At 37.9% G+C, this 10,286-nt stretch overlaps 1 protein-coding gene across 1 annotated transcript; it reads right to left on the bottom strand.

The window, feature by feature from the left end:
* Positions 1-4,018: 4,018 nt before the first annotated feature.
* Positions 4,019-10,285, bottom strand: LOC135476793 (E3 ubiquitin-protein ligase RING2-A-like). Its single transcript, XM_064756926.1, has 3 exons — positions 9,538-10,285; positions 6,974-7,036; positions 4,019-6,011 (listed from the first exon to the last, which is right to left on the bottom strand). The coding sequence occupies exons 1-3, from the start codon at positions 10,283-10,285 to the stop codon at positions 5,803-5,805; spliced, it is 1,020 nt and encodes a 339-aa protein (XP_064612996.1). The 3' UTR covers positions 4,019-5,802.
* Position 10,286: the final 1 nt, after the last annotated feature.

The raw sequence follows: 10,286 nt of genomic DNA, 5'->3' as shown, positions 1-10,286 counted from the left end.
CCCATTACTCACACTAGTGTTGAGGTGACTATAATGTGAAACACCAACCCATTACTCACACTAGTGTTCAGGTAACCATAATGTAAAACACCAACCCTATTACTGTACTAGCGTTGAGGTCACTGTGAAACACCAGCCCATTACTCACACTAGTGTTGAGGTGACCATAATGTAAAACACCAGCCCATTACTCACACTAGTGTTGAGGTGACTATATTGTGAAACACCAACCCATTACTCACACCAGTGTTGAGGTGACTATAATGTAAAACACCAACCCATTACTCACACTAGTGTTGAGGTGACCATAATGTAAAACACCAACCCTATTACTGTACTAGCGTTGAGGTCACTGTGAAACACCAGCCCATTACTCACACTAGTGTTGAGGTGACTATAATGTGAAACACCAGCCCATTACTCACACTAGTGTTGAGGTGACAATAATGTGAAACACCAACCCATTACTCACACTAGTGTTCAGGTAACCATAATGTAAAACACCAACCCTATTACTGTACTAGCGTTGAGGTCACTGTGAAACACCAGCCCATTACTCACACTAGTGTTGAGGTGACTATAATGTAAAACACCAACCCATTACTCACACTAGTGTTGAGGTGACCATAATGTAAAACACCAACCCTATTACTGTACTAGCATTGAGGTGACTATAATGTAAAATAACAATCCGTTTACACTGCTGGTACTCCACTCTGGCCTTTCCCCGAATGAGAAAACAATTTACACCGTAATTAGTTCAAAACCTTGTCTGGAAGTGGGTTGCAAAGCATATAAAGGTTGATGACAATATTAATTTGCTTAGAGAATAAATGAAATATTTTTTGGTACTGTGTATGTAGTTAGACATCTAACAATACATGCTCCAGTAAAATTTCATCTGAAGGTAATGCTTTATCAGCTCTCGACTGTCCAACACTTTACAGTCAGTATTCCAGTGATGTAGCTTGTGAATGCTGTTAAAGCTATAACAGGCAAACACTGGACTTTTCTTTCCTTAATTGTTATCTAAACATTGAACCTGCACCATTTTACCTATTATTCCACTGAACCACTGGCACTTCAGGATGTTGCAAGACTTGGTACATATTCAGATAATCCTCAGAGTGGAAAAATAAAGAAAAGACAAGATCGAGACTCATGGATTTTTTCATGTGAACAATACCAGTTTACTAAAGCACTATTAAATTAATTCACTGTTTATGTTGAAACAAAGACTTATGCACACACTAGGACAGCTAGCACAAGTCCTTCCTTGTCGGACATGGTACTGGCCAGGTAAAGTGTTTAGACAGAATCCAGACCGTTTTCTGTTTGTATTCAGGTTAATAATGCTCAACCAACAAGTACGGAAATAATATATCCAAATGGCCTAATCTTTTCATACAATGATCAATTTTTAGGTTTGCAAATATGTTAACATTTGTCAAATGATGAAGATGGGTATGAGAATGTGTTCTAAACTATGAATCAGTGTGCAGCAGAAAATAAATCTAATGTTGCATTCTGTAATAAATGAGACAATGTTGAGGGAACAGGGTAGTAGTTTTGGTACAACTATTCCACTTATCATATGCAACTTTTGCTCCATATATACACATTATAATACAGACCATGCACACAGTATACAAACGTAGTCCAATTCATATGCATGTAGGCTACCAAACAAGTAGTGTTACTCAAAGAAAATTAAAAAAAAAACTATTTGAAGATGCTATACAGGAGATTTTTGGTAAAAAATCAATCGGTGTAAATTCTGTTGGATTTTTGCTATTTTTGAATAGCCCAAATAAATTACCTTTCATAAAATAACAGCCTCGTCTGAGCATGTAACCCTTCAAACTTTAGAATCATCTTAGGACTCTATTGTACAAGTATGGTATTTATTGAAAGTCAATAATTTGAGCTATTCTTGGCAAATAGAGAAAATCTGATTAGAGAATACGGATATTGGCCAAAAAGCAAAAGATTTCAACCAATGACATCACAGGTGTCCACTGACATTTCACAACATTATCCCCAGAGACCAGCCACAATGCACACACATTCCGCCAAAATTGCTCTGCAATGTTCAGTCTAATTTATGTCAGCCCATATTTCAAATGCGTGTAAAGCACAGGTCTAACCTGGCAATACTCCGGCCTATCTGACAGTTACTGCCTTTGCCAATCAGATGCTGCTTTTTAACATGTCAAAAATCATGAATACTAGTGATACAACTGCAGCTGACCAATGGCATTCCAACAGCATTTTGCATACTGATGCACATTAACACAAGTATTACATCAGAACCAAAACTGGGATTTTGTGGCTGGCAATCACCAGGAGTTCAACAAGCCAGCTGGTGTACTCAGTATATTAGATCATCAGTAGCAAAATGTTTCAAATACAATTTGACTTTAATGTAGTGTTGTAAAAAAAAATAACGGACACCCACATAAGTGAGCAATCAAATACACGCACTTTCTTGAAATTTTGTTCTGAAGTATTAAGTTGTAATACAAGTCATCGTCCTCAGACAATAGTCAGCTGGTCAAGAGAACATCATACAAGCCAAACTAATGATTTGGTGATATCATGGACCAACATGCCAACTGGTAATGATCAACGGAGAACATGTTAATTTGATCATCTGAGAACATGTCAACTTATAAATTGAGAACACGTCAAACAGATCAACTGAGAACACATTAAACTGATCATCTGACATGGCACTTGAATGACTGAGACCATGTCAAACTGATCATCTGACATGTCAACTAAACATGTCACCTGGTCAACTGATTGATGGAGAACATGCCAAAATTAACAGAGGACATGTCAACTTATCAACAGAGGACATGTCAACTGATCATCTGACAAACCAACTGAAAAATTGAACGTGCCAACGGATCAACTGAGAACAGGTCAAACTGATCATCTGACATACCTACTGCTAAACTGAATATGTCAAATGATCAACTGAGAATGTCAACTGATCAACTGAGAACATGTCAACTGATCAACTAAGAACTTGTCAACTGAGAACATGTCAAACTGATCATCAAACATACCAACTGATAAACTGAACATGTCAATTGATCAACTGAGAACATGTCAAACTGATCCTCTGATATACCCACTGATAAAATGAACATGTCAACTGATCAACTTAGAACTTAGAATGCCAAATGATCAACTGAAAACATGCCAAAATGATCATCTGACACGCCAACTGATAAACTGAGAACATGTCAACTGATCAAATAAAAACATGCCAAATGATTAACTGAGAACATGTCAAACTGATCATCTGACACGACCACTGAGAAGATGTCAGACAGATCAACTGAGAACATGCCAACTGATCAAGTGAGTACATGCCAAACGGATCACATAATCTGACAACTGGATGACCTGTTATCTGAAAACATGACCTACGTGAATATCTTGAATGACAAAATGAAAATCACAGAAGCAACATCACCCATCATGACTAACCACCAGTAAGATCTTGCAGGGTTCCTACAGGTATATGAAAATGAAATTCAAGGAGTTCTCCTGGAGTTTTTTTGTCATTTTCAAGTCTAGTTTAAACATACCATGATGCAAATTGTAGACTATATTTTAAGTCTGAATTATAGATGCTTTAATTTGCATGCATGTATATTGAATAATACACTTGCTTTTGCAAAAAATATCTGACCTTCACCTCTGTAATGCGACACATTCTTTGACCCGGCCTTGGCTCAGTCAAAAAAATGAACCTCATACATCATTATGCAGGGCTTCCTCTGGGTCAGTACTTTTTTTTTAGCCATTCATCGGATTTTGTAGTAAATACGTTTTTTCTTTAGCCAAATTTCCTTTGGGCCATGACTCTTGTAGGTCTACTTCTGTAATTCATTTTTATCTGCCTTGGTGTAGCTGCTAGAATTAGGTGGTCGCGTCCAGCTATATCTGGAGTTTATCGTTACATTTAGAACAACTGCCCTCAAAATAATGGACCAATGCTTGGCAGCATGTTTCTGAAAAAAAAAAATCAATCCTTTTTTCAAGCTATCTCTAGGATCCTAGTAAAATGTAAATTCCTCTATCAGAAAAATTTGTTAAAAAATTAATTTGTAAATTCAGTTCATTTAAATGTAACATTATGATCAGTACATTGGACTAACACAGAAGGCATACACATTTATGTAATGGCACATACTCTGAAACATTTGATTTACTTCGGATCCAAAAAAAAAAATAATTTATTATGTGGAAAAGTTTAAATTTTTCATGGGAGATAACTTCATTTACAGGTGTAACTACCTTGATTTATTTCCCATGATACCGATAATTTTTTTTTTTTTTTTTTGACAATTGGCAATGAAAGGCATCCCCCAAAATTCTCATTCGTTATCCAACAAAAATGATTTCAAGCGTTATTTAATGTAAGTCAACTTGCAACAATGCTGAACCTCTCTTTGTAGATTTCTGTCAAGTAATTGCCATAAAACTGTGTTGTTTTTTCGCCGAGATGAGGCTGTTGGAAATGAAAGTGGATTATTTTCATAAGAAAAATTGTGAAAATCTGCTAAAAACCCCAGAAAACTCTCATGGTAGATTTTGTATGATGTTTATATTTTTTCTTATGTAAATAAATTTGTTGCCAAAAACATTCACATTTTTTCAAATTTTACTGCCATTTCAAAAAATTGTGCGGAAGCCCTGATTATGGGAGAATTATCAGCGAGCTCCTGATAGACAGACTGGGCGGTCAGCAGACGATATTTAAGTTCGGGACAAACTAGGATTTTCAAGGAGTTTCCAAGAGTATTCGTCTTTTTGAAGGACTTTCAAGTACTTGAAAATGAAATTGTATTTTTCAAGCACTTTCAAGGAGTTCCAAGGACTGTGCACACCGTCTTGAATATCTTTATCCAGTATACAACAATCCAGTATATAGCTCACATCACAACTATAAAAGTTACACACCTGGCACCTGTAATTTTCCACTGTCCACAGTTTGGATATAATGACAACAAAGACAACACAGACTATATTCACACAACAGGTAAAGAGCATTCCTCTGAAACTGGTTCTGAGATCATGCTGTCATAAAGGTGTCAGAGTTTTATAACCCATGACCATATTAGTGTGGTAACGGTCATTGGCCACAAATGCAATATCCTGGACACTGTCCGTTAAACTGTTACAAAATGCCACAGTTTCGGGGTAAACAGTTCCCATCTAATCAGCATCATACATGTACCTCAATAACCCTTATCTAAAACTGACACGCCCCTCTAGGAATGAATTTATATCGAACATATAATAATATCAGGCATGAATAGTGTAAAGGTGTTTCAAGTATAAACTCTCCAAATAAAATACAAGTGGATGAAAGTACCTCTTACTCTTTTTGAAAGGACATCAACTATAGATGACTATACACATTAAACTGGAGACTGCTTTGTAAATCTTCGGTTTGCAACCACCACTCCCACAAAAAGGTTACAGACAAGTAATCTATGATAATGTCTTGTACCTTTTTGAATTTTACTGTCAGTAAAAAGATTACATCTGGAAGTAGAGATGATTTGGCCATGGCAATAGGATAATACTGATCTTGCGGAGCAGGGCTCTAATTTACACTATTTTCAAATAATCAGCACTTCCTCTTTATTTGCTCACATCAACCCAAATGATCACATGTAGATCATCTCCTGTTTGTAACCAATCGTGATGTTATAGGCCAAAAACATAAGGGATAACATGGTCTGAAACAGGGTACATGTTGCCTGTTAGCAAAAACAATCAATTTTTCTCAGAGTCTTTTCGGCTGCTGGTGACTGCCACCCCATTCTCCTTCTTCATTTGTAAATAGTACATCTCCAGGGGCCGATTGATCCGCCAAAATTTCTCATTCACTTGCTCTAGAGTCATCAGTCCATTCAGCATAGCGTAGGAGCCAGGTGCCGTGGCTATATAGATGGCATATTTCTTCTCGTCGGCAGGACTTCCTCCTGTAACGGGACATCAGAATATGTGTAACACTGACCAAGTACATGTAAAGTTCCTATCTCACGCCAAGTCCAGTTCTCCTAGTGTGTTAACACAAAGCCTGCTGCTAGAATCACCATAACCTTGCTGGTTAACTGGAGTAAAAGATTCATTTGATAAAGAGTAACTTCCCCTATAAGGATTTATCACAGAACTAAACTGAGCATATGCCTTCTTATCATTCATTCTGTGTGATCAATGCTAATTTTAATTATTCTGGGGTTGGTAGTTCACAAGTGTATTAAAAGTTATGCCAAGCTTAAATCTTAATACAATTCCATCTTGGCCTATTACAAAAACCAATGGCACTTTAGTCTAGACTAAAATTAATATCAGGTTCAACTGCGACAACTGTAATACACTTTAAAACAACTGGGCACTGGACTTTTCATTACTGACATTTTAATAACTTATACACAAAGCTGGCTACATAATCAGAACATAATTACATTCTTTACATTAACACTTCTGCAAGTTTCATTTGTGACCACACCCATCCCATGGGTAAAAAACAAGTTCAAGAAGTCGTGGATCATACACTACTCCAAGCCAAAATTCAAGGATCTCAGCGTGATTAACTGATTATTCAAGCCCTTTTCAAAGCCTACAAATCTCTTCATTTTTCAATACGAACAGCTAGGGAGAGAGATTGCTAACCAAAACTATGTAATTTCCTTGTTACAGACCTCAATTTTGCCAATAAAGAGTAGATTTCACTTCAGAATAGAATATTAAAAAAATTGTCAGCAACAGCACAACTTTTGTTACAGTGTAAGAAAACACTACTAGGGAATGTTACTCTCAAAATTCTTTCCCTTTCACTTTCAAGTTTTCCCGTGCACCTTGAAAGGTCTGTGTCTGGTAACTTCAACACAACACAAGACAAAGAGAATCAAGTGGAGGATATAAACTAATGAATACATACCGTTTTCCGTTTTATGAGCATCCAGTTTCAAGCGAATTGCCAGGTATTTGGACAAATGTTCAACTGCGAAAAAAAAAAAAAAAAAAAAAAAATACGCAAAGAAAAAGATTTAGTAAATGTGTGGTATACATGTACAGATCAACTAATGTCCAATAGAGTAGTTCACTTCACCGGTGATTAGTACTACATTACATACAGATAATGACGAATAAAGACGAGTTCCATAACCTCACATCAAAGCTTATAAATCAAATCACTAGAGGAACTAAACTTCAGAAGCATTCAAGATAGGAAACCACAGGAAGGTCTGAGTGGTGTTATACTTCATGTGCAAGAGTTTTGCAGCTTTTGACCACAGTGATTTACACAAGCCCATATGCAACAAATCTTACTCTGTGAACAGCAACATACAATCATATAATCAACTTAGTACATGCACTTCAGTCTCTTCACTGGAAACAAGGTCTCCAGTGAAGAAACATTCGATTAGTTTACATGGAGCTTAATATTCAAGATTTGACCTTGTGCAAGGCAGATGCATGTTATATGATATGGACGTACCTGTAATTCTGATCAAATAACATCAAAAACCCTATGATTTCTTCATTTGTTACCAGACATCATTCAGTATTGGGAAAGTTGATGTCATCGTATCACACAAAAGAAGAAGCAACAGAAAACTTTTGTTTCCCTTATGTTCCTCCAAGACTACAAAGCATGAATATCCTTCAAGCTGGTAACAATACAAGAAAACAATCCAGATTATTTTGATTCACTTTATATTTCTATCTCTCCAGAACTCCTCAGATACTAATGTGGCTGCATCTTTGCAACAAATATCATTTTTAAATGGAAAACCAGTTGCAGGTTTGATAATGGGTCTCCAGAATCAAGGCAAATGATCTACCAAATCGCCCAGTAATGAGGGGGATGAGGGGACTTAATAATCCCCTCAATAATGAGGGGACTTCTTGCACATCAGCACAAGTTAGGCTCTCCTACCTTTCTCTAACTCTGGATTACTAATACCATATTCCATATATACCCTTAAGTGCATGTATTCCCTTCAGAGTGTGTTCTAACAATGTACATCCTTATAAACATACATCAACTCTGGTATGGTAAATAATGTTTTTGAAAAGTCAGACACTGGAAAGACACTTCCCATACAATACTCATACATTAAATAGTATTAAATTTGAGACTCTTTGGTCGTTTAGCACTAACTCCAGTCTGCTGGGCAGTAAAGACTTTGCCAGAAAACACACTGAATTACCTCCCTTTGAATGGATACCATGTTTCCTTTCTCTGACACATAAACTTACATGTAGATGTATTTCACTTTTATGATGATGACACAGACACGCAAGTATAAAGTGAGAAATAAAAACAGGACAGATCCTAGAGGAAATTACATTGCCTTGCTTCGTTAGTGTACATGGTAAAAAGAACCCAATGTAAGGAACTAAATCATGGTGGACTTGTTTTAGACATTGAATTTTTGGGCACCACCTGGTGCTATGTATTGAGTCCGGACAGCTAAGTGAGCCCAACAAAACTACCTCAGCCCAACAATACTAACTACTGAATTTTGATGTATTAGAAAGTGTTACCAGATACCAATAATAAGTGCACTTGACCATTCTGTTGGTCTTATTATAATCATGTCTCCTTGTGGCAAGAGTTCAGTTTCCATTCTAACATAATTCTTGCCTTGCTTCACTCACCGACACCCGAACTACACACAACATGACACCAAACCCAACAAAACATGATGAGCCTGTGAGGAGTGGTTCAAATGCCCAAAATGCAGTGCCAAACAGCGCTGAGTACCATTTTCAAGTTCTAATCCATAGCCATGTTGACCTAAACCACAAATGAGTTTCAGACATACGAGGACGACACATACTTACCACCTTATCAATAATATATCATTTCAGTGACATCACAAAAGATGACAATCACCAATGGCATTTTACTGCAGGCAGTCATGACAATATGCTTCTGACAGAGACGATGTGCTTCTGGCTGAGCAGAGACGGTATGGGTATAAGATTTATATGTTGCATTTGATATGCCTTGAGGCGGGGCGAAAACACTATAAACTTCCAGTGAAGAAGTACTCTGATTTAAGCCAGTAGTGTTTGACTCTCTGTGGTTAATAGTAAAAGCACAGAGCTGAGAACAGAGATGTGCAGAATTTTGGCCAAACAGGTTAAATTCCATAGCCTCATATTTTGTCAGGCCAAGGGGGTTAGCAGGCCAGCACAGCGCGATGACCCAGGAGCCTCTCACTGATACTGTCGCTGTGTGTGCAAGTCCAGCTCATGTGGACTTCTTCTCTAGCCGTATGTAGGAAGGTCTGTTGGCAACCTACAGATGGTCGTGGGTTCCCCCACCAACCTGCTCTGCCCCATTTCCTCCCACAATAATGCTTGCCACCGACGTGTAAGTGAAATATTCTTGAGTATCATGTAAAACAGCTATCAAATAAATAAATATTTCATCAAAACTGTACTACCACCTCACAAATTTACATGACCTGAAACAGACAGCCAACACACCTGATGCATTTGCTGTAGTTTTGATATATCGTGTTTGTAATGTGCCATCTCCATCTGCTTCCTGTGGGTGGGGTTTGAACACCAGTTCAATGTCTCTGACAGGAATCTCAGGGGGTTCTAATGGAGGCTCTGACACACCTTCACCAACTGAGTTCTCCCCACTGGAATCGTCGGAATAGGTTTTCTGTCTCTTTCTTGGAGTGGTCTCATTTGATGTTTCCCCATCAAGTAAATCCAGATTATCGGGCCGTGGCGTATCACCATCCATAGAGGCATGTTTCCGCACGCGCTGTGGTCGGTTTATGGACTGAAGTCTAATTCCCTCTTGGATGCTGTTTGACAGAGCTGCATTACTGTGACTTTTGTTAAGTTTGGCAAGCACTCGTTCTTGGAGAGCATCATACTCGTCCCTACTGGGATAAACCTTGCTGATCAGCGCATCAAAATTGGGATCTGGTCTTAATGACCTTTTAGAAACAAGTTTTTTTCGGCACGTTGGACATTCCTTGTTGCCGCTGCGAAGAGCAGTGATAATACAATCCTGGCAAAAACGATGTAAACATTCTTTTGTAGTCATTGTGTTCTTCAACATATCTAGACATATTGGGCACATTAGCTCGCTATGCAAGCTTCTTGGGGATACAGCAATAACTGTGCTGTCGGTGATGGCTTCCTGTGGAGTCCTGTGCAGCTCGTAGGGACTTAATTCCCAGGTTTTGTTCGGGGCATGCACCACTTCGGTTGCCATT

The sequence above is a fragment of the Liolophura sinensis genome, chromosome 1, assembly GCF_032854445.1.
Source record: "Liolophura sinensis isolate JHLJ2023 chromosome 1, CUHK_Ljap_v2, whole genome shotgun sequence".
Classification (NCBI taxonomy): Eukaryota; Metazoa; Mollusca; class Polyplacophora; order Chitonida; family Chitonidae; genus Liolophura; species Liolophura sinensis.
This window is presented reverse-complemented; position numbering and strand designations above follow the sequence as displayed.

Excerpts from the sequence above, each read along its gene's own strand:
- LOC135476793 (XM_064756926.1), bottom strand. The coding sequence starts at position 10,285 with ATGGCAACCGAAGTGGTGCATGCCCCGAACAAAACCTGGGAATTAAGT. Across the intron at positions 7,037-9,537 it reads AACTACAGCAAATGCATCAG|TTGAACATTTGTCCAAATAC; the intron begins GTGTGTTGGCTG and ends TTTTTTTCGCAG. Across the intron at positions 6,012-6,973 it reads TGCTCATAAAACGGAAAACG|GAGGAAGTCCTGCCGACGAG; the intron begins GTATGTATTCAT and ends GTCCCGTTACAG.